General features: G+C 36.7%; 1 protein-coding gene across 1 annotated transcript in view; it reads left to right on the top strand.

The window, feature by feature from the left end:
* TMA16 (translation machinery associated 16 homolog) overlaps positions 1–24,627 on the top strand; it is a 73,538-nt gene extending 48,911 nt beyond the window's left edge. The window contains exons 5-7 of the mRNA XM_044680582.1: positions 1,454–1,602; positions 14,560–14,602; positions 23,223–24,627. Coding sequence (XP_044536517.1) covers positions 1,454–1,602; positions 14,560–14,602; positions 23,223–23,403 — 373 coding nt within the window. The 3' untranslated portion in view covers positions 23,404–24,627. The remainder of the gene's footprint in view (positions 1–1,453; positions 1,603–14,559; positions 14,603–23,222) is intronic.
* The last annotated feature ends 1,245 nt before the right edge of the window (positions 24,628–25,872 follow it).

Genomic DNA, 25,872 nt, shown 5'->3' with positions numbered 1-25,872 from the left:
CCCATTTGATTGCACTTTCTCAGACTCTTTTGTTGAGTATTCTCCAGAGCTCTCTCCTGGGTCTTCTTTTTTTTTTTTCTGTACTTGTGGAAATCTCATTGACTTCCACAGGTTCAAGTATGAGTTCAAGCACTTTCTTCAGATGATTCCCAAATCTGGTGGGCTGATAATCAGCAGTGAAAGTGATTGAAGACTTAGGCTTTATTCTTTTCTACTTGCTGCTTCCATCTTTATAGCTCTCAATATCTGGGTCTGAGTCAGGGCTCTAGAACTCTAATGCTTTTTTTTTTTTTTTTATGCTTACCTTCCTGTCGAGATCTATCTATCATCTCCACATAATCTGACAGTTTAGTTGATAAGAAAATAACAGGACACGGGAGACGATCTTGACTGTTAACTCATAGCTGCTTCTCCCAAGTGCCATTGAGTCATAAGTTTATTATATATGAAAATTCAAACTCCCTCTCACCCAAAAGCACAAGGAAAGTTTCCCACAGCTGCGCAGAGGTGCATTTTTAACATAGACAATACAACAGGCTTAGAAGCTTCAAGGTGAAGATAAGAACCAGGCTGGACCTTCAGCTGCGCAATTATCAGCAAGCTAAGTCTGAGAATACTTTTCTCTGGTGCAAAATGCTCCTGCTAAACTAAGGTTTCGGCCTTGGGTTGCCAAACAGCTGCATTTCTGACCAAAGGGGAAGAATGTTAACCTCTTGACTACTGCTTTGCTAAGAGCTTTTCAATAAGGAAAGGTGTGGATCAGAAAAGGAATCAAAAGAGGAGTCTTAGATTTTTATCTATTCTCTTACTGGCTTCCCACACCTTCCATCTTGAAATCAATAATAAATATTGACTCCAAGGTAGAAGATCAGTAAGGGCTAGACAGTTAAGAGTTAAGTGACTTGCCTAAAGTAACACAGCTAAGAAATGTCTGAGACCAGATTTGAACCCAGTTCCTCCCATCTCCACTCTAATGCTTTTGTAACTGAAATCAAGTGAGTCTACCTTAGTGAGCTTTAGTGCCCTTATCTCAAATATGAGGATACCAATTTTATTATCTACCTCACTAGACAGATCAAATGAATTTATGGATAGTATGTGAAGCACATTGTCAGATTGTAAACAATTATGTAAATGATTTGTGATTATTTCCCTAAAATATTAGATCTGGAAGAAACCTTAGAGATAGTTTAATATGAGCTTATTTTACAAATGTGGAATCAGAAGCCCTGAAAAATTAAATGAATTGCCCAAAGACATAGGAAGTTATTGGCAGAATTTGGCCTCCAAACTCATTCTTCTAATTCCAGGCTCAGTCATCTGTGGTGATTTAAGTGTCAACTATTGAACAAACATAGCAGGTTAAACATGACTTTGACAAGGAATGCTGAGCATGAGTTCTGTTGTAGAATGAAGGAAATTTCACAGCTCCAATCCTTTTCTTTTTTTCAAGTTACTTACATCGGTTCAACAGTGAACTGGAACAGATTGAGTTGCTGAATAGCATCAAAGGCAGACAGGGAAGGAGGCACTTTTCTCGAGAAGCAGTCATCAAACAGACAGTGGAACGCGAGCGGAAACTCTACGAAGGATGCGGCATGGGTGTGTCTATTGTCATCTTTGTTCAATTTGTGATGTTTTAATTTACCTTTTTCCACTTTCCTTAAGCTGCTTTTTTTTCTCTTTTGGCATTTGTAGAGTTTGGGTTACATTTTTGCCTTCATAGCCTTTCTCCATTTTCAAAGCTAAATAGATTTTTTGTTTCTTTTGGGTAACACAGTATTCTTCTTTTAGGGATACTGATACTAAATAAACTCTACTTCCATTCTTTAAAATGATTTCTATGGAAATTCCTGCATTTTGACTTTCTTCTTCTCCTTGCCCAGTTCCGAACATATAGTTGACCTCATCCTTAGCTATGAGACTGACAGGTCTTAACCAGATGTTGATTGTGTTCATAGCAGGCCTTATGTAAGACACAGGAACCTGCCTTGGCCCTTCTTCCTGTTATCACCTGGGCACAGTGGGGCACCTAGCCCATGACTTGACCCTGTCTTCTGTTCTCTGTTAATTGCATGCCTTGTCCTACCCAGACATGTCTCTGCTCAGAGCTTCTGAAGAATTCTGGTAGTCTTTGTCCTGGCTTTGTACTTAATGGAGGAACTTCTAGCTTTCTCTCTTTTCTAACTGACCAAGAAGAGCAGCCTGTCAAGAAGCCCAGCTATTTGGAAATCCACTCATTCTTTTCAATGCACAAAGACAACTGTCTTTCTCATCTTTACAACTTACAAAGGAAAAGCCAGAAATCTTTGAAAAGAATACTACCCCAGTTTTCCACTTATCTGACTAGTAATGACTTAATCAAAATCAAAATAAAGATAGATTTTCAAGAACAAGCTGAGAAGCTGCTAGAATTAATGGAAAGATGGTGCAATCATAGAGCATTAGTAGAGTGTTTGTAGGAGATCTGGGCTCCTCTAAGTCCTAATATGTCACTATCTTTCCATAGTTCCCCTTATCAACATATTAATTATGGATGTCAATATCCATCCTTAAAAATGGAGAGTTCATATCACATACCATCCATCTTTAACTTGAGCCAATTGAAGACTAATTTAATTAGTAATTTATTTTCTAGATATTTGGGGGTGGGGAGAAGTATAATTTTTTAGATTCACCTATCATTTAGTTTAGTTAAGAAAAAATTATGTGGAGAGAAAATACCACATCTTGGCATTCAGGAGTTACTTTAAAAATGAAAAGGACTTGCTGACATTTTGTTTCTAGGTACCTTTAGCTATTCTAGATTTAACCTCAGTCTAACCAGCTTTGTTTTATCTGCAGATGGATTGACACATAATTCAATTTGGCTTTTTAGAAAAAATTTTATTAGTTCCAAGGTACTGTGCAGGATAGAAGACAAACACAGAACAGCCCTGCTCTCAAAGTCTTAACATTTTCCTAGGGGAATACAGTAAGTTGCACACTGAGTAAAGAAGGTATGATCTGATGAGGGAACAAGAGCTAACAGTCACATGGATCAAAAAATACTGAATGGGGGAGTAGGTACCTACCTCAGCAGATTGAGAGTCAGGCCTGGGATAAAATTGGCCTCAGACACTTTCTAGCTGTGTGACCCTGGGCAAGTCGCTTAATCCCATTTGCCTGTCCTTCTTCCTTGGAACCAATATTGGTATTGGAACCAATATCTAAGATGGAAGTTAAGGGTTTTAATTTAAAAAAAAATTCTGAATAGAAACCATCTCCAGAACTTAAGCCCTTAAGGAAGCTAAGGAGTCTTTGGGCCCAGCTCATGAAGTATCTATGCTGGTGGACAGCCAACACAGAGTGGGACAAGAGCCAGAATATAGAATGTAGCTGGTGTGAAATGAAATAATATGAAGTAAATCTGGGAAAGCAGTCCACAGTCTATTGTAAAGGCCTTTAAATGCTAGGCTGAGGGTTCATATTTCTCCTAGAGATAGTAAGGAGCCATTGCACACTTTTTGAATGGGGGGATGGCATGGTTACACTCCTAGACTTCCTGATCTTTAGAGACTCATCATTCCTCAAATTGAAATAAACTCTGAACTCATTTCCTTAGATCATTTCCTAGCTAAGTTTACTTTGTTTCAGAATCATTATATAAAAAGTTAAAAACGAAGGCCCAAGGAGAACAGAAAGGAATGGGGACTTTCCTCATGGTGCAAGTTCTGATCATTCATTTCTCCTGCACTGTTCCCTGTCTCCAACGTGCCATTGAGGAGTAGATCAGTTTCCTATTCCAATTAACCTTGCTCCTTCCTCTTTCCCACTCAATCCACTTCCTTTTTATCTTCCCTGACTAGATTATGAGATCCTTGAGGGCAGGGACTGTTCTTTGCTTTTTTTATGTCCCCAGTGTTTAGCAGTGCCTGAGTGCCTGATGTGTAGTATGTACTTGATAAATGTCTATTGACTCTGACTTTGACATAATCAAACTTCTGCCTTAGGAAGATTATTTTCTCAGTGATATGAAAAATAAATGGGAGAGAGAAGGAACTACAAATAGAAAGGCCAACAAGTTATTGCAATGATATCCTTTCTTCCAATAATTTTTTTTTAAATTTTTTTTTTTTAAATTTTTTTTATTTTAAACCCTTAACTTCTGTGTATTGACTTATAGGTGGAAGAGTGGTAAGGGTAGGCAATGGGGGTCAAGGGACTTGCCCAGGGTCACACAGCTGGGAAGTGTCTGAGGCCGGATTTGAACCTAGGACCTCCTGTCTCTAGGCCTGGCTCTCAATCCACTGAGCTACCCAGCTGCCCCTCTTCCAATAATTTTTAAAAAAAATTTAGGAGCTCTTTCTAGGAGTAGTAAAAATCAAATTTCCATTTGATTTTAGATCCTAATATTTTCTGGTTTCAAAGCTCTGATATAAAGAAATAAGAGCAAAGCAGGTAAAAAAAGTTGGGGGCTCAGATAATTGGAAAATTACAGAATTTATCTGTGATTGATCAACTGCTAGAGACTGATCTTAAAGGCTAATTTAGACCTTATCTTCTGTATATATTGTAGAAGAGAATCCTTAACTTGTCACTGAAGACTGCTTAGCAGTTTTGAACCCATTGAAGTCTCTTACTTAAAACTTACTGATTTGAATTTGATTTCCATGCTATTTAAAATATCATAGCAATATAATTGTATTTTTTTTTAGTTTTGTGAATACTATTTTTTAACGTGGATAATGATGGCTTACATTTATATGATAGGCAACAATATGGTGTAAGAGATAGAAAACTAATGTCAGAGTCTGAAAGATACTTATTTAGGTCCTGCCTCTGATAAACCATGACTGAGGACCAATCATAAACTCTTAATGCTCCACACAACTCTCTGAGAAAAGAAATTGTAGATTTGTTTCTGATCCTCACTGGGAGTTCCCTATCACTGATGGAGCACTTTATCTTATAAGCCTTTGTTAAATACCTTCTCACAGTAAAATATTTTGAAGCAGATTATACTAGTATTGTTATCCTCATTTTATGGATGAGGATAGTGAGATTTGGAGGTGAAGGGGATTGCTCATTTACAGAAGGCTAACAGCCAGGCTTGAACCACTCCTTTACAGGTGTGAAGAAGCATCGTTCCAGGAATTCAGAGTGTGGCTCCTAGGTATGGCTTCCTCTAGGCACTATCTCTAGAGATCCCTTTGGAGAGTAATCAGTACAACAGTAACAGATGGAAAATGGGTAGTGTGAAGAAGCTGGGCCCCAGGGGGCTCTAGGACTTAAAGATTAGCCAAAAAGTTTTCTGTTTTAGCTGGTAGGAGCAAAAGAAAGATGAGAGGATGAAGGCCATTGCTGATGGGTGTAGATGGAAGAGTGATAACTTATTTTGGTTCTTTTCATAACAAAGAAGATACTTTTCAGAAGGAAATGTGCCAAATGAAAACAATTAGCAGGGATTTTATATGATTCATAGCCTCTCACAGCCAATCAACAAGTACTTAAGTGCCACCTGTGTGTATCACACTGTACTAAGGGCTGGAGAAACAAATGGGATTGCAAGAGGCTTATACTTCTTTGGGAACATGAAGTACATCTCTAGGTATATATAGAATAATCATAAAGAGAACATGCACAAATAGATGCCTCTCTAAAAACAAGGTACTTTGGAAGGGAGGGCACAAGCAGATATGGGGAAGGTAGGAGGTGATGCTTGAATTGAGTCTGGGGCGGGGGTGGGGGGTGGGGGAGAAAGATTCTGTGAAGTGGAGGTGAGATGTACATTCCATAGCTGAACACAGAGGAAACAAGTTTAGCAAATTCATAGAGTGTGTGAAGAAGAATGATATGCAGTGAGGCTGGAAAGATGGCTTGGAACCAGCCTGAAAAGGGCCATTAAGGCAAAACTAGAATTTTTATCTTATCCTAAAGGCAACAGGGAGCTACTGGAATTGAATGAGTAAGGGCCTGCCATAGATCTGTACTTAAGGAAAAGCAATTTGGTTTCCTTGACTTATTCTACCCCATCCTTCACAGAACTGCCAATCAAGATCCCATTGCAATCATCTAGTTGAGAAGTGATGAGGACTTGAAAATAAGGTGGCATCTGTATGAAGAATGAAGGAGTTGGATGTGAGAGACATGAAGGATAAAATGGCAAGATTTGGCAACTAGTTGAATATGTGGGTGAGCAAAAGTTAGGAGTCATAGCCTAGAGTTTACATACCTAGGAGACTGGAAGGATGAGGGGATGCCTTTGACAGAAATGTCATGGTGAGGATGGAAGCTAAATTGCAACTGAGACATGAGAGGAATAAAAGTAGAGATGGCAAAAGCAATAGCTTGGAAGGGGAGAGATTTTGGTAGGGAAAGATATGAAGTGGTCAGTAGGCATTTGGAGATATAAGATTGAAGCTCAGGAGTTTGGTATGTAGATCTTTGAGTCACTTACCAAGAAATTTTAATAAAAACCTGGGGGAGCTAATGAGGTTACCAACAAAGAATTGTCCAAGGACAAAAGATGACCTAGGACAGAACCTTGAAGAACTCCTAATTTAGTGGAGGTATGATATGGACAGTGAACTACCAAAGTTGAAGAGAGGTTTGGACAGGCAAGGGAAGAACTAGGAGAGGGATGGTCACAAAAATCCAGAGGGTAGAGAGGATCAAGGAGAAGTTGGTTAACATTAGCAAAAGCAGGTCGAGAGAGGAGGACATAGGAGAAAAAAAATTTGATTTGTCATTTGGCCTCTTTGGAGGGCTGTTGAGTGGTGAGGATAAAAGTTAAATTGCATGTGTATTGGGAGTGAGAGGAGAAGCAGAGGTAGTAAACGTGACAGCTTTTCCAAGGCTGAGAAGGGGAACTAGGGAGATATATATATCTTGAGGAGATATTAGGGTCTAATGAAAGTTGAGAAGTAGTAAATAAGAAAATTAAGTTTCTTCTCTCCCCGCCAGCACTATTTTATTTTTTGTATCTCCCCCCACCCAATTACACGTAGAAACAATTTTTAACATTTGTTTTCTGATCCAAATTTATAATCCAAATTTTCTCATTCCTGTCCCTGAGATGGCAAGTAATCTGATAAAGTATACCTGGGCTATAATGTAATACATATTTCCATATTCATCATGCTTTAAAAGAAGAGACATCACTTATGTAAGAAAAAAAAGCTCATAAATGAAACAAAGTGAAAAATGGCATGTTTCTATTTGTATCCAGACTCCATTAGTTCCTTCTTTGACACGTGGAGAGCATTTTTCATCATGATTCCCTTGGACTTGTTTTGGATTGCCCCATTGCTGATAATATTTGTCATTCACAGTTGATTACTGTCACAACATTGCTGTTACTGTGTATAATATTATTCCGGTTCCGCTCACTTTGTTGCATCAGTTCATATGTCTTTCCAGGTTTTTCTGAAATCATGCTGTTTGTCATTTCTTATGGTTCAATAGTATTCCATTGCAATCATATGCACAACTGATTCAGCCATTTTCCAATTGATGGGCATCCTCTCAGTTTCCAGTTCTTTGCCACTACAAAAAAGTGCCCATAAATATATTTGTATAAATAGGTCCTTTTCCCCCTTTCTTTGATCTCTTTGGGATACAGACCCAGTCGTGATATTGCTGAATCAAAGGGTATGCACAGTTTTATAGACCTTTGGGGCATAGTTCCAAATTGCCCTCCAGAATGATTGTATTGTTCACAACTACCAACAGTATATTTGTATCCCAATTCTCTCACATCCCTTCCAACATTTCATTTTTTTTGTCATATTAGCCAACCTAATAGGTGTGAGGTAGTATTTCAGTTATTTATTTTTTTTATTTCTCTAATCAATAGTGATTTGGAGCATTTTTTTCATATGCCTGAAGATAGTTTTAATTTCTTCATCTGAGAACTGCCCGTTTATATCCTTTGACCATTCATAGATTGGGAAATAACTTATATTTTTATAAATTTTACTCAGTTCTCTACATAATTGAGAGGAAGATGAAGTTTCAAGAGAGAGAGGAAAGAAGATGATTGAAGTTAAAATCTGTTGAAGATGTGATGAGATGTCCTTTGAAGGTTTGTTAGCAGAAATAAGGATGGTGCCTTGTTAGGACTCCTTATCTGAATGACCTGAGCTTGACTCGAAAGGGGCCTTCCCAATACCCAAATATATATCTAGAGATATTGTCTTCAGCAGTTCAGATCACCAGGTCTGGACTGCTACATCTTTGGGAATTGAAAGAACATGCAGATATTTTTGCTGAGCTGTCATTTGTGATATTTGAAAAATCTGGAAAATAAAAGTGATGCTACTGTCTGAAAGTGTCTAAATATTATTACAATTTGCAAACTATAGCAATGCTAACAAACTTGTAGATCATATTATTGAAGGCAGTAGGAAGAAGAGAGTTGTGAGAATATTTGGGGAAGTGGTGCTTCTTATGATCCAGGATGGCAAAAATACATTATGCCACCTAACTTCTTTCCTGTTCTGACAGGACTCCAAGACTGATGGATATGATATGCTAGAATTTCATCAAGTCATTTATAAAGTCTCTCATTGTGGATCTATGATAGAGAAATGTGGGCTATATGATAGTTCTGAATGTACCTAATTATGCTATTAATTTAAGGATGTGATTAATTATTGTTAGCCCAGAGGGAAATCTCTAGTAGTCTCAAAGGCTCTATTCCTTTTTTTCTTGTTCTGAATTGGATGGTGGTTCTAGATTGATTGTTTCTCAGAATTATGAATGGCATACTATTGGGAGAGATGGGTAATAATGCAGGATGGCAACATCATAAATGAAATAGATCACAGTAGGTTATAATAACAGTGAGTGAAGCCAATAACAAAAATTATAATTGATGAATATGAAATCCTTACACTTCTGCAAAAAAAAAATCCTTGCACCAGGAGAACATTGTACACAGAGACTAATACATTATGGCATAATCGAATGTAATGGACTTCTCAGGACAATCCAGAGGAACTTTTGAGAAAGAATGCTTTCCACATCTAGAGAAAGAACTGTGGGAACAGAAACACAGAAGAGAAACATATGATTGATCACATGGTTCGATGGGGATATGATTTGGGGGGTTGATGTTAAAAGTTCACTCTATTGAAAATGTGAATAACATGGAAATAGGTTTTGAACAACGATACATATATAGCCCAGTGGAACTGCTTGTCAACTCTGGGAGGGGGGAGAGAAATCATGAATCATGAAAAAATATTCTAAATTAAAAAAAATTCTTGCAGAAGTATAAGATGGAGATGAGGAGGGAAGGGAAAGTGTGAAAAGACAGAAATCCATGAGAAAAAAACTATGAATTGACATATAATATCAAAATTTTAAAAGTTAGTGAGATCTGAAGTTTTATTCCTAGAAGAATCATGTTTAGGTAGAATGGGTCTGGTTCTACATTCTAGCCACATCACATTTTAAGTACTGTTTTTAGTTCTACGTGTCACATTTTAGGAAAGATATTAGTCTTGTCAAGAAACCAGAATGCAACAAGGGAGATGAGATGAGAGGCCTTCTAGAACAATATCTTTAGCTGAGAGAAGTCCTGGAGGAAGTACATGGCAGCTCTTCACATATTTGAAATTCACTATCACGTGAAAAAGGAGGGTTTAGATTTGGTATTGATAACCTTAGGTAGGATAAATTCCCTAACTCTGGAGGTTTATTAGCAGAAAATGGACAATGACTTCTTAGGATTCCTCATCAGAATGACCTGGGCTTTACTTAAAGGGGGCCCTCCCAGTGCCTAAGGCCTGTGAATCTGTATGTTCTGTGTCCTAGAAAAAGCTGTATAAAGGAAAGGTCATTTAATATATTTATTATTTTAATTCCTGTTCTTATTTCTTGTGTGAAGGATAATAGTTTCCTAACTCAAGATGAAGAAACTTTGTGTTGCTTAATATTTTCACATGATGGAAGTTGTATTCTTCTGAGTTCTTGTCACATATATAACAATGTAAAGTGTAAACACATGATTGTCATTAGTGCCTGGAGAGTAAAGAATGCACTAAGGAAGAAGTTCATGTTAATGAATTATGGTCATTCCTAAGAGAAATATAAAATGATGCAGATGAAATTTCAAAAATTAAGGCTTTGCTATTTCTATATGTTAAACTGAGATTTTCATTACAATTATAACAGATGAAGTTTTTGCAATGTTTTTATATATTATCTCTTTTGATACTATTGGCAACCTTATGAGTTAAATGGTGACATTATATCCCCATGGTATATGAGAAAGCCCACCCAATAATAAATCAATTTTGACCAAGTGCATAACTATCACTTTTAATTTCTAAGACTTCTAAATTCTTTTCTTAATGATGCAGCAAATAGAGTGCAGGACCTGGAATCAGAAACACCTGAGTTCAAATCTCACCTTTGACATATATTTTGGGATGCTGGACAAATAGTTTCTCTAAGTCTTAGTTTCCTCTTGTATATAATGGGGCCCCTCCGTGAAAATAATTCTGTTATTATTGAGTGATTTTATTAATTGATATTAATGTGGGGAAACATTGTTTGCTATTTTTGAATAAGGATTGCTAGTGGCCTGTGTACCTGCTGAAGAGATAAAAACAGTGCTAATGGTCACAAAATATATTTTGGCCTTCACCAGGTTGACATCATTCCACTGTAGAAAGCCTAAGACAAATACCGATTTATTGTTAGGGAGTTGGGAGGAGATATTTATCTATAAACACACATGAAATTCTAATGAGATATTTTATCATGTTTGATTTGTGATTACTGTAACTTTTTTGAAAAATACTGATTTTTAATCTTACAAAAGAAAGAGCTCTCCTGTTGTAGGAGATCTAAAGACCATGAAGGCCATATATCGAATTAGTTACTATCTGGAAACTTGGCTATTTATTGCTCCTTCCTAAGCATCTTTATTTCTATTCTACATTTCTACCAAGCCCAGAAGGGAAGTTATTACAATGACAATTCAGCTCTGTAGTGAATAGTTTCTATAACTCTTTCTCACTAAGATATAGATGGAAAGAGTTGTGTGCATGCATGTGTATATATGGATACAATATAGACATATAAACTGCAGAATTTTACCTCCATTTCTGGAAACATTTAGAAGAAATTTTTATAGTCAGAATTTCTTAGGGCCTAAATAAGCTTATTCATTCTTTAAGAAATATTGAAAACAAAAGGGTTGTCACTTGACTTTTGGGGGACCTCAAGTTTTTTATCTCTAATATGTTGAGCTTAAACTAGATCGCCTATAGGGTCCTGTCCAGCACAAAATCTATGGTCCTACAAGGGGTAAATTTGCTTCCATACAATGAGGATATATTATTTCATTATGATTGATTTTCCCTCTATCAACACAGATCTCAACATCTTTACCACTTAGGGTACACATTCTTCATGAATTCACTGAGAAATTTTATACCCTGTAGCTAATCTGATGATGGACCTATCCAGACTTAGCAAGGAAATGACAAGCCTACAGTCAGTAGTAATATGTATGCTAGCAAATGTTAATAATATTTGGCTTTCTTGGGGGAAAAAAGTATGCATAGACACATTTATTATGAATTTTACTGATATAAAAAGGAAGAATATCACACAATTTGCAAACAGTAAAATAGTGTTCTTTATGTAACTTCCACATAACTAATTGATTCTCACAGGATTTGTCTTTGCTGAGCTCTTGTATCTAGAGCAAATCTATGGTTGTAATTAAACCATGATTGGACAAATGGAGTTGCATCTTGATCCATTCTTTTCCCAATAAATTTGTCACTAGCTCTGTCAAGTGACCTACTCTGATACTATGATTTATCAGTCTCATACTAATTAAACTCATTAAACTGAAACCTCTATCAGCTTCAGCCCTTCAGACTCCTATCCTGCTCTTTTAAAGCCTTTTTTAGAGTTGTAGAATGTTGTTTTGATTCTATATTAATATCTACAAAATCTCAAAAAATCTTTTCAAATTAGTTTCATCTCTTAAAATTTCTGTAAAATGATAAAATTGTTATCCCTCTAGCTACCCATGGTGAAGTTAGTTCTTCTTAAGTCCAAGAAGATGGTTCTAATAAGTCAAAATAATTAAAAATGTTTTCATTTTTGTTGTGTCAGTAGAAGACCTAAGTTCGGGTGTTGTACTGTATTTTCTAGTAACGTTCCTAGGAAGAACATTAAATTTATTATTTTTTACATGGAATATCTAAGCTTGCTTGGCAATCAGATCTTTAACTTGAGATTCATGTTTTGTCTGTAATTCACAATCAAGGATGGTAGGCACCACACACTTTTAAATATAATCTACAATGTTAACATTACTCCATCACTTTGTCTAAACAATCAAAACAACAAATCAAGCCACAGTTTGAAGCATTTGCTGGTTTCCATGGTATAGATACATCCACTATTGACATTTTCAACCTACCAGTGTAATGTCATTGACTGCAGAGTTGGGAAGAGATGTACACTATCATAGAGATTTATTCCCTTTGAGGATACAATAGATTGAAATAAACTCAAGAATATAGAGTGAAATGTAGCAAAGTAATTAGAAAGTAAAGATTTTTGGTATTTATTACCTTTGGTTTTAACATTATTTAGTTAAACATTTATATATATATATATAACTTAATTTTTAGTAAAAGCTTTATTTAACAACTGGCTCTCAAAATGCTTGAAAAATTAACAATTAGCTTTCATGAATCAGTTCAAGCTGGACTAAGCAAGCCACTGTCTGAGCTGGTAAATGTGTGAGACAGAATTTGATCTCATCTTCTTGATTCCAGGCCCCGCACTCTATCCACTACCAATGACTTAGAAAAAAGTAGGAAAGAGTGGTAACCAGTAACTGTAGATAGTGTAATCATTGATTAGGGCCTGGAAGGGACCTTGGACTCATTTTAGTTGAATTCAGCTAGCATTTGTTGATTAAGAAGCTACTCTGGGAAATCATTTGGGTGCTCGAGAAGCTTACATTCTCCTAATATACTGTTGGGGGAGTTTTAACTGATTCACCCATTTAGGATAGCAGTTTGGAACTGTACCCAGAGAGCTATAAGACCATACCCTTTGACCCAGCAATATGATCATGCAGTACCTTTTCACCATTAGTACTATTTTGAGGAAAATACTGTATATATTTTAATGTAATATATAATTAAGTGACAGCATTATATTTTTAATTTTGACACTGAAGGCTCAGACAAGAATATGAAGTGATAACCCAAGTAATCTAGGTCTTATTGCCTGTCTAGTGCAAGAAAAGGAAAGTTGTCTATAAAATAATAATAATTGGCTTTAACATGAATGAAACTAGCATTTATTAATAGAAGCATTAAAAACATTGTGCAATAATAGAGAGAATGAATAAAAAGACCAGAGTTTGAGTCCTAGGCCTCCCAATGAGCTGGAAAACTGGGCAAATTAATGAATATTAATTGATTTGTTTATTTGTCAAAAAGGAATGCCAAGTCTAGTTGTTACATTGACTTGGTGCTTTGGGGGATTTGCCAATGAAAACTGCAAGATTAGATAAGCTTCTTGAGGTCAAGAGGAATACTATATTTAGCACGTAACCCAGAACGCTTCATATAGAAGGTGCTTGCTAGACTAATAGTTACTAACTACCAACCATATTTTTTTTGGATAAATGAATTGGAATTTGTGTAATCTAGTATTCACTTCTGACCTTGCATCACTATTGTTTTGTTTTGTTTTCCAAAAAGAATGGGAAGGATAATATTTAACCTGGCCTAATTTTTGAGTTGTTGGCAAAAGATTGATAGTAAACTATTTTGACTTCTGAGATATATATGCATTATTTTTATGCAGCTTTTCTATCCTATTTTTAACTGTGCTTTGGAGATGTGGATTTTGCATGTTTTAAGCAACAAATGTTTTCATCACTCAACCTATTCAGCATAAAATATTGGTCAGAAATAATAGATTCCAGTGATAACATAGTAAATCTTCTATTAATGATGTTTGCTGCTTGAATTATATGTGCAAGACCCGTGCCTTTGTAATTTTTCTTTTGGATAGCATATTTGGGGAAAAAAGATGATGTCATGATGAAGAAAAAATAAAACAAAAAGATGGCTTTTTATAAAGATTTTGATGAGTAGAGTTTGCCATTTTACTTAGTCTATGTCCAAATAGGGGAGGAATCTTCTCATTTACACTGTAATAATTACAGTGTTATAATTAAATAATCTGGAATGGTTTTGTTCACTTTCCAAAGAGCCTGTTCTTTTCATGAGTTTATTATTTCAGTTTAATTTTATATCTATCTTCCTAGATATCATTTAATGAAAATAATTTACAATTTAACCTGATACATTACATTTGGTTAATTTAGTGCCTACAGATTTATTTTTATCTTTAGTGAAACAAAAACATTGCCCCTTTGAAATAAAAAAAGAGAAGAAACTTGTTTCTACATTAAGTTTTATTTAAAATTTTTTTTTTGCTTTTCTATCCTGATGATCAGTGTATTGAGTTTATGTCAAAACTATGAAATATATATAAATTTTGTTTTGTTTTTTTTTCCAGAGATTCCTGACATTGTGAATGTAAAACATCTGAGAACTTTCAGGTGAGCCTACCTACTTCATCATTAATTGACTTTTTCCCTTAGCACATAATTAAGAAGAATCTGATTTCCTTTTTTAGGGACTTTGTGCAAAAAGAAAGTTTTCACCACCCTAAGGAGGAAAGTGATAAATAGAAAATTATTTAAGAATTTTCCAAAGCTCTTTTTGCTCTCCAAAGTATAACATTGAAACTACCTCATGGATTGCATCAGTGTGGTTGACTGGCTTCTAGCTCTGCATGTCAAAGTTTCATATTTTCCAGATAGTTTTGTGATTTTTTTTTGTTTTAGTTCTCTAAAGAACTTTCTATCAGTTTCCCTTCTCATCTCCCATTTTATAAAAATAAGACAATAATAGTTAACATTTATATGTTACCTTTGAGTTTATGAAGCACTACATAAATGTGAGTTTTATTCTCATCTCATCTTTAAAAATTGGGACAGGATTAGTAAATTGCTTAAGTTCAAATTCCCAGAACTTTTGAACATCATCTTTCTCATAGTCCTTTTATAATCTCTCTCTTCATAATCTTAGAGTATTATCTAGGGAAAGCAAGTCCTAAGTTATTGATTGGTGTGGTTGATTCATAAATCACCCATCAACAATAAAACAGCTATTCAAAAAGTTCCTTCCTTTTAAAAAAAAATCACATATTTGAACTGTTCAAATTTTTTGAAAATGAATTAAATTGTAAGAAATACAGAGGAAAAAATCTTCATTCATTGTTTATCTCTGGCCTAACCTCAGAATATATGCCATCAGACCTTTCAGATACTTAGAATCATAGATTTAGAGGTGAAAAGACCCCCAGAGCCTTCCTTGGTTAGTTCTTTTATTTAATTTGCATGGATTCTTTCTCCTTTATCACAGATAGCAACCTTTCCATGCCTTAGGTGAGAGTGTTAATTATTGGGGCTCATAAACTCATGACCTCTGGAAGTCTTCAGGTGCTGATCTTCTCTGTTCTTAGTGTGATTGGCTCTTGGACAGCAGACATACCTTCTGTCACTGTGCCCATATTCAAATCCCTTCTAGCTTTTTAATTTGCCAAAGCTGGTGGCTTCCTGGCAATGCCTTCAGAATCTTCTGACATCAAAACAATATGGCACTGGCTAAGAGACAGAAGGGTCAAATAGTGAGTTCTTGTCCCAAAAGCTGGGATCTTTGGGTTTTGTTATTATTAAAAATGATGAAGGCTGATATTATGAGGAAAACTAATATTTTATTTAGGCCCTTGTTGGTAGAATAAAATCGACCAGGCGCCTGTAAAAATTTCAAATTGCCGCCTCAGCCATTACGTTCCCTACCTTCCCTCATCTTGTCTGAGTAGCAAAAGAGTGTGCTCAGATAGCCAAGAGGAAGTCAAAACTGACTTCCCAATATTTAAAGCCGGGCTTTACCTTGAAGATGTCATCCAAAACTGGAGACCCATTGGACCATGGAAAAAGTAGTTTCAAAGTCCCACACATGTCCACAGGAAGTTGTCATATATCTACATATCTTGAGGCTTAATACTTCTAAATAGAACCCCAGAAATTCTAAATAACACAGTTTATCGAACACTATCTTGCTGAGGTCATTAACCTCTAGTCTATTCCATTGGTCCACCCTTCCATCTTAACCAGTAACCATATTGTTTTGATGACCACTGCTTTATAATACAGTTTCAGATCTGGTACTGCTAGGCCACCTTCCTTCACATTTTTCTCTCTCTCTTTTTTTTAATGTTTATTGTTCTCTTTTGTTTTACCTTCATTTCTTTTTTTTTTTTTTTAAACCCTTAACTTCTGTGTATTGACTCATAGGTGGAAGAGTGGTAAGGGTGGGCAATGGGGGTTAAGTGACTTGCCCAGGGTCACGCAGCTGGGAAGTGTCTGAGGCCAGATCCTTCACATTTCTCAATTGGTTTTAGAAATCCTTTTTTTGAGCTCTTCCAGAATCTGAATCCAATTCATATTTTTCTTCTGAGTTTTGTGTGTATTTGCTTTGCTTTCATTATGCCCTTCTGTGTCTGTGCCTTGCTCTTTGTCTCCATAAAATTTTTTATGGATAGGTTTTTTTGTTTGTTTATTTTCCCAGCCTTTTTCTCAACTTTCACTTTTATTTTAAAGGTTGGCTCTGCTCTTCAGTAGTATAGGGCACTCTCTTAAACTTCAGTTTTTCCTTGATGCTATGCTTAACCTTATTTTTGGGTTTTTGCATGTTTCAAGTTCTTCCAAGATTATATGATTGGCCTACGGGCTGGGACCTCTGAGAACCACCTCCCACTGCTGATTCAGTCACTCCCTAACACTGCTGATGGCTCAAATTCTAGCCTCAGGCTTGGGCATAGGCTTTTGGTTTTACTCAGGGCTTGATCTGGACAAGCATACTATAGGCTGCCCTGCTGGGGGGCACTGCCTTGAGCTTTGGCAAGGGCCAGCCAGGTTCCCACAAACTGGCACCCTGGGGCTAAGGGGATTGGGCGCCAAGCTCTGGGTACTGACTGCTCCAAACTGGGATTCAGGTCCTTACCACAAGCCCAGGCTGGGATTCCTGCCTTGCTCTGGGCCCACACCGATAAGGCAGCACAGCACAGATTGCCCCTGGCTAGAATTTTGGACCTCACAGCAGATTGGCTTGAACCTTTAAGGGCTGCCCATTGGATTGCAGTGCTGTTGGCCTAGGTAGGGTGTTAGGATCTGGGTATTGGCTTGGGCCCAGGTTCAAAACCTTTCAAGTCATTCACTGCGTGAAAATTGCTTCACTCTGTCTCCTTGTTGATTCTCTCACTCCTGTGTCCATTTTGTGGTATTATTTTAACATTGGTTAGAGGGGGTTCTCATGGTGATTTCAAGCTTCCCTGTTTATGCTCCATCATCTTGGCTCTGCCTCCTCTTCATTCCTTTTTTAAGCAATTAGCAACAAGTTAATCTATACCATCTACCACATAACTCTACTTTTTCTTTAACAATTATTGGTCCCACATTGTTCCCTTATATTTTGATGTTTTGAATTGGTCTAATTGTAAATAGAACTTTTGGAGCTTCAGGAAGGGCAATACAGAGCTTTCTCTCTGCCATGTCTTCTGTGTCAAGTGCAGATATCTGTCTCTGGTAAGATTGACCATGGCCTTGTTTTATGTTTTTATTTAGCAGCAAATTTTTTTGTAACTTGGGTACCCTAACATAGCAGTCCTGGGACCCAGGCTGATAGAGAAACAGTGCACTTTGAACTTTGTAGTGAGAGTTTAGATCCATGATGCTGGCATTATGTAGGGAATAGTGTGTGCCCTCAGGGGACTAATGGCTTCTGCTCATGAGGTAACCTGAAAAGATGCTTAATTATTTTTTGGTTATTTAAAAAATTTGTTTATTTTTATTCTGACTTTAAATACCAAACAAAATTGATATGTCTGTATACATAGTAAAACAGAAAAAGATTTTACATGGAACTAATGGTCTTGCATCTCAATTACTTTTGAAATAATTCATGATAGAGTTGTATCTATTGCTTACATGGTATCATTTTTTCCTTATTAATCTTTCTTTTTTACCTTTTCCTAATTTTCATCTTTTCCTTGCTGAGTTTGTGTTCTAACTATGCAACTGAATTAAGGATGACTCCCACATCAGTCAAGTCTTTTTTTGGACTGATAAAATATAATAAACTTCTTTTTTAAAAAATTGATGTTATTTGTTGTTAGGTCTACTCTACAGATTCTTTTCTTGAATAAAATATTTATGAAGTAAGGACATGAAGCTATGTTGTGCTCAGATCTTTAATCTCATCCATTCTGTCTTCCTGACCCATGCTTTTCCTCTGTAGTTCTCACCATCTCACCATTCCAACCTTTTCCCTCAAGTCACTGAGTATCAAAGTATATATGGATTCAAATCTTGAAGATCTTTCTTATACAATTCTCTGTAGGTTTCCTCTATCTTTTCATCTTCTGTACCCAGTGTTGGTGCACAAGATTCAATTATTTTTATAGTAATCTTTTTTGCAGATACTTATCACAAGCACAGCAGTAAAAGATGACCAAATGTCAAATAATGTGTCTTTGGGGCATTTGAACATTAAAACACCCAATTCTGCTTATTTCTTTCTTTTCTACTCCATGGACTCTCTGCAAACCCTCCTTCTTTTTAGCTGCAAAATTTTCTTCTTTCTTCTGACATAGTTTGTACTACAAATTTTAAGATTTCCATGATTCTGTTCCTAAAGTGGATTCATCCCTATAGTCATTGAACAAGATTCTCACGTTTAGAGTAACAAATAACTGAGCTAAAAAGTATAGATGTTCCAGAAACTATGATTTCTAACACCTTCTTCCCCCTTTCCCATTATTCTTCCACTGTTACTCTAGAACAGGGGTCGGTAATGTATGGCTCTCAAGCCATAGCTGGTTCTTTTGAGGGCCAGATATGGCTCTTTCTGCAGGAGCCATAAAGTCCATTTTTTTTCAGGCGCTGTTACAGGAGCCACACTGTGAGCACTGTACGGCTCTCATGAAATTACATTTTAAAAAATGTGGCATTTATGGCTCTCACGGCCAAAAAGGTTGTCGACCCCTGGTCTAGAAACAGGAGGTGGGGCTGCATAGAATTAAGGTAGTTTTAAAATTGTTTTGTATTGTTTTTCATGGGTTGTCACTGGCAAAGAATTAACCACCACGTGACCAGCTTACTGATGATGAACGTCTTTCTATTTAGCTAGGCTGGTCCTTGCAAAGTAGACTTGGTCTGCTGCTGGAACTATATATATTCAAAGCCTTTCCAGCTTGGTAGAATTTGTCACTCTACTCTCTCCTAGGAGAGCTTTTGAAAGATTTTCATAACTTACAACCAACCCTCAGCCTCCCTAGAGTTCTTGCTAGATTAGCATATGAGAGAAGCATTTATTATGTGGCAAGCATTGTGCTAAATGCAGAAAAAGCTCCACAGATTCTGCTCTCAAGGAGAAAGTTCATCCTCAGTTTGGCTAAGTAGGGCTGATCGAAAGACCCCAAAGTGCTAAAGATATAATGATGGGTTGGATGGCAAGACATAGTGGAGAGAACACAGTCAGGGAAAACAGCAAATGGTAAAGCCTAGAAGATCTTTTTTTTTTTTTTTTTAAACCCTTGCACTTTCCGTGTATTGTCTCATAGGTGGAAGATTGGTAAGGGTGGGCAATGGGGGTCAAGTGACTTGCCCAGGGTCACACAGCTGGGAAGTGGCTGAGGCCGGATTTGAACCTAGGACCTCCTGTCTCTAGGCCTGACTCTCACTCCACTGAGCTACCTAGCTTCCCCTTAGCCTGGAAGATCTTAATAAGCCACTGCAAGGTGGATAGAAGACTTCGTGGTTATTCCAATCTTACCTGAAAGAATTGAGTTGTTGACTTATTTCTTATTCAAACCCTTCAAGCTATCAAAAAATCCAGGCAAAGTAGATGAAAAAAAGGTAGTGGTATTCTCTCCTTTTTTAGTTGCATACATGTAGCTGTCTGAAGTGGTGACTGTGGCTTGTGTGCTAGGAATTCTGCTGAGTGTTGGGTATAAAAATAAAAAAAGTGAGAGCTCCTGTCTTCAATTGGTTCTAATAAAGGAAATAAACACATATAATGGAATAGTGGCTAGAGAAAGGGTAGTTTTAGTCATGGAAGTTAAAAGATTGATGAGTATCATCAAAGCTTTGATTGAATGGTTGTGTTTATTTGATTATTGTTTCCAGAATGATTCAGAAAGATGGAAGTAGGTAGGTAGGGGTAAAGATTGCTAGGAACAATAGCATTGTAGATCTGGGTTGGGCAGAAATGGAGACTTGTCAGTCACAAACCTAAGGCTCAAATTAGTCTGTATTGCTAGTTTCTTTTATTTGCTAGGCTCATTAATTTGAAATAGCATATCTCCAGCTCACAAATGCAAGAATCATTGAAAGAAAGAAATGAATATATTTTGGTGATCATAAAGAGAATCATTCTTAAAATATATTTCTTTCTAACAGCTTCTAAAGTAAGTCAGACTGGAGAATCAAGAGGCCTTGTGGAATTGGGATAATAGGGGTTCAAATCCTGTCTTAAATATTTGCCAAGCTGTGTGCTCATAATCAAATAACTTTAGGACTTTGTTTCCTCATTTGTAAGCTGGAAGGGGTTGAACTTGTTGATTTCCCAATTCTCTTCTAGATCTAAATCTAGGTTTCCTAGTATAAAGGTTAAAATTAATGGTTGGATGATTATATGAAATTATGTATTTATTATATCTTGAGTCAGAAATTTATTTACAAATATTTATAAATAGAGAGAAAACAATAAAGAAGATAAATGTAAGGGGGATAGAGAAGTTATCTGTCCTATCAACCTAATTGTTTTGCTCCAGGTCTGCTTAAGACAGGCAGAGATTAATTAGCTCTCAACCAGGAAGGCTGACAGTGAGTAACCAAGCTCCCTCCTCCAAGATGGAAGCTAGTCTCTAGAGAAGCTGGGACTTTTACTCACCCAAGGAAGTAGCCAAAGTCTCCAGCAAAGCTCTGTCTCCAGCGGAGCTCTCTAGAAGACTGTCTAAGACTATCTCTAGAAGACTATCTCTTCCGAGGATCTTCTCAAAGACAATCTGCCCTGAAGGAGTTCAGGGTTTGCTTTTTATGGTGACTGCTTGTCTCCGCCCCATTTCACAGGGGCCAATCACAGTTTCCAAATTGTCTAGCACTGCCCAAGGGACAGTGTTTGTGGGATCAACTCCTCAACCTTCAGAAGGTTAAGTTCTCATCAAAAAGATTCACAGATCCCAGCTGATTGAATTTCTAAGGGTATGAATTCACTAAGTACCTTGTTAGCTTCTCACCTAGTACCAAGTAGGGTGTTTAATCTTTTGTTGATTCAATTCAAAAGTAGACCAGGGGGAGTTAATCCTGTCTTCACAATCTAGCACTAAGTAGGGGTACTTAAATTATGGTTAAGCAAAGTGTTAACTCAAAATAGGCAAAGGGAATAAAGAATTCCCTTTTACAATAGCTAACTTTAAGCATGAAAATTGTTTATTAGTTAAACATGATCCACTAATTTTTGAGGGAAGGCAAAAAATATCTCTTCTAGTGGAAGCATTAGCCATATTGCTCGTAAAGAGTCTAATGGGTATTTGACCAATGTACAGGATTTTACATGAACCTGCTATGATAAGCAATACTCACTGATGGTATTGTCAGCTGCATTATGGCTAGGATACAGTATTATTAAAAGAGTTTATTATCTCCTAAATCATATTAAAAGGTCTGACCATCTAAATTCCCTGTTCCATAATGTGGCTTCCTGTTGGATAAAATTTCAAAGCTCCTTCTTGTATCTAAAGTTCTTCCTGGCCTGGCTGGACTCATCTTCGTATTTCTCTCATTCATACACATTTCATTCTAGCAAAGCTGATCTTCCTGTTCCTTCAGGCTGTGAGTTCTCTCTCACCTATGTGACTTTGTGTAGGTGGCTTTCCAAGACAAGAGAGAACACACGTCTCCTTGCTTCTGTCTTAGCAGCTAACATTTAAATAGTGCTTCATGGTTTGCCAAACACATTTTACCATCTCACAACAATCCTGTGAAGTGGGTGCTCTTATTGTCCCTGTTTTATAGATGAGGAAACTGAGACAAGAGAGGCTCCGTGATCGGTCAGAGGTTCCACAGCTAATCTCTCTGAAGCAGGATTTGGTCTCTGGTCCCCCTGGACTCTTGGGCCATGTACTCTCCAGTATGGTACCATCCAGCTGCTGTGCTCTCATGGCACCTAGCCCAATTCCCAGCACACTGGAGGATTTTAACAAGCACTTGTAAAATTGAATTATTCATTCCATACCATTCCCTTGAAGGCCACTATCTAAGAAATAAAAGTTCAACAGTTGTAACTTGATAAGATCTAGAAATTCAGAAGTTCTGGTTAGTGTGGTTACATTGAGATATGCTGGAAAAGGCTTCCCTTCCTCCAACTTTAAGTTGTTCTTGGCATTTCAAGTAGAGGAGTCTTTGATTAGACACTCCATGGTGGGGCAGACATAGATTGGAGACTGGTTTCTGTAAATGAATGGAGCTCCATTGTACGTGGAGCTTATATAGTTAGGCACTTAGAATATCTCCTTTCTTTACATTTAGAATCTCTGATTACAACATCTCTCCTTTTGCATATGGCTAGGCCTGACTGTGGCCGAACAGAGATGAGGACAAACTATTCCTCTTCCCTCATACTTTTCTACCTCGCTGTGATTAAAGTGTTATAGAGGATGCAAGTAGGGGTTCATTGGATCGAGAACCAGGCCTAGAGATCATATTTGGTCTAAGACACTTCCTACCTGTGTGACCCTGGGCAAGTCACTTAAGCCCCATTGCCAAGCCCTTAATGCTCTTCTGCCTTGGAACCAATACGCAGTATTGATTCTAAGATGGAATGTAAAGGTTTTTTTAAATAAATAAAGTAAAAATATAAAAAAAAATAATGTAGCTGCCACTTACCTGTCTTAAACAGAAAATTCAGAAAGCTAAAAAATGTTCAGTCTTTGGAGAACTGCTATTCTCCAGTACGTTAAAATGTGATAAGCTTGTATTTTCCTTTGTGGTATTTTCACATTTGCAAATATTGATTATTCTCTTCTTTCTCTGTGCTCTCTCTTTCATCTAGGGAATGGAATGGTGATCTGAAGAAACTGCCAAATATTAAGATGAGAAAATTTTGTGCTAATGATGGAGTTTCTGGCGAGGTTAAGAAGAAACATGTTGTGCCTCCAGAGGAGGACGTGGGGGAAATAGAAAGCAAAGATGGGTCAGATGACTCTGACGAGGATATGCCGGAGGTGGCCTAGTTCTAATTAATTTGACTGAGGGAGAAATAATTATACAACTCTCAAGTATTGCTGGTAAATATTCTGCTCATACAGATTTATAGAATCTCTTTCCTGCCCTGGTCTGTAAAGTAATATTTGCCATATTGTCTTAAAAGAATAAGTCATATTTGAAGGGTGCTTAATATTTTAATTTAAGCTATTAAAAAAAGAACTGCATGCTTTACTTGGATGTATCAGGATAAAGAAAAAGGAACTGGCATATGAATTGAGCTCTTTTTTTATCACATAGAATATCAGAATCAGAAAGGATCACCGGATTCTTCTAAATCATACCCTTAACTATGCAGGAATCTCTTCTACAATATACCCATTAAATGGTCATCCAGTCTATGCTCAGAGAATGAGGGAGTCAGTGATTTTCAGAGTCAGCTGGAGCCTCTTGGGCTTACCTCTCATTGTTAGGAAGGCTTTCCTTACATCAAGCTACTTCTGGTTCTGATTCTACCTTGTAGCTTAGCATAGTGAGACTCATTCCTTTTTACCATGGTAGTTCCTGAAAAATACTCCTGAAGTGATGTCCTTCATCACATTTTTTGGTTAGGTTTAAAAAGCTTGTTTCCTTAATATGTTTACTCACACTTCAGGAGCACTGCTCAGAGCTGGGCTCTACCAATGTCAAGACAAAGCCAACCCTTTCATTATTATACCACCCTCCCTCCTTTTATTAGGAAGTAGAAAAAAGTCTGTTTTGTAGAAGGAAAACATTCATCACTGACATATTAATTGTTGCCTTCATAATCAAAGAGAGTAGAAAAGTTAATAGGAACCACTAGTATCTTATTATATTAATTTCCCTTCTTGCCAAGTTAATCTGCCTACTAAGAGGGGCACAAATGAATTTGGATTTTCTTCTCTTGGTGGTGTATGGTTTTCTGATTTCCCATCATAAAATGTGATGCATGTTTCTGTAGCTAAAACAGTCTTAATAAGTAAAAAAAAAATTCATATTTACATTCTTTCCAAGGGTTGGGATAAATTGACAGATAGTATGCCTTCCTTCAGAATTAAAAGAAACACTAACATTTGCTAGAAATATGAGATTGTTCAGTGGTATAACTTACAATATACTTCTAATGTTTATGTCATGTATTCATAACAAAAAGTGAATTGTTCAGGGAAAGAGAGATTGAGAGATTATTTTTGTTAACTATTAAAGCAATTTGTCAGTGCTATAAAAATATATATCCCTTATGAAGACTAAAAATAAAACTTATTTTTATATTGGTAGTACTAAGTTCTTTGTTCCTTCAGTGTTATAGTTCATTTTTATTTACTGTATTTCATTAATTTAATACTGAAGGAATTATTTCATAATTTCATAAACATTTTAAGATTTTGCAAGTCTCTAGAAACTTTGTATTCTGAAGATGAGTCTTACAGTAAATAAATGAATGATCTATTGCCAATAGATATTATAATGGTCTATAATTTAGTAGATAAGTCTCAGTTGCATGAGGCTCAGGGAAGTTCTTATTTGCCTCATTATCAAACAGCTGGTGATTGTGAGAAGCAGAAGTTAAATTGAGGGAATCCTGATTTCCTAATACAGCCCTCCATTACTCTGTTTGTATTATAGGGTACTAATGACTGTCAAGCATTACAGCAAAGGTCACAAGAGCTCTTTCTGCTTCTTACTATGCTTGATTTATCAACTACACTGGATCATAGTTTCACTAGCTGCAAAATGAGAGGGCTGGACTTGGCTGCAAAAAGAGGGAGCTTGACTTGATTACCTCTATGGTCCTTTCCCATTAGAAATCTTATCTTCTCTTATTTTCTTGGGTCTGATTACTTTCCTAAGCTTGGCTTTCTACCAAATAAAAGGTATCCTAGACAAGAATGTCATTTTTTTTAAAACTCTTACCTTCTATATTAGAATCAATACTGTGTGTTGGTTCTAAGGCAGAAGAGTGATAAGTGCTAGGCAATGGGGGTTAAGTGTCCAAGGTCACACCTCTAGGAAGTGTCTGAGGCCAGATTTGAACCCAGGACTTGCCATCTCTGGGCCTGGCTCTCAATCCACTGAATCACCCAGCTTGTGCAGATTAATATCATTCTTAAAGAGGCTTCCTGCCATCCAGGACCATATTCAAGCTTGAGGCATAAAGGAGCATGGGAATTTATCTTTCCTTGGATCATGGATAAGACCCATCTAAGCATTTCTCATAAAAAAGAACCTATCCTTGGAATTGATTTTCTAGAAGTTGACTTTTTTGCTCTTGGATGCTTTTTGCATCCATTGGATCAATGTCATTAATTTATAAAATGACCAGAGTTGATGGGGCAGGAATGGAGCAGTCTTTGCCCATGGAAAAACAATGAAGCTAACTCAAGCAGGAAATAAAACCATGGTCACAGCCTTATTAACAGTTTTAACTCAGTTAACTAGCACTGGTAACAGTGGTAATTTCCTTGTATTTTCCCTTG

The sequence above is a fragment of the Gracilinanus agilis genome, chromosome 6, assembly GCF_016433145.1.
Source record: "Gracilinanus agilis isolate LMUSP501 chromosome 6, AgileGrace, whole genome shotgun sequence".
NCBI lineage: Eukaryota > Metazoa > Chordata > Mammalia > Didelphimorphia > Didelphidae > Gracilinanus > Gracilinanus agilis.
This window is presented reverse-complemented; position numbering and strand designations above follow the sequence as displayed.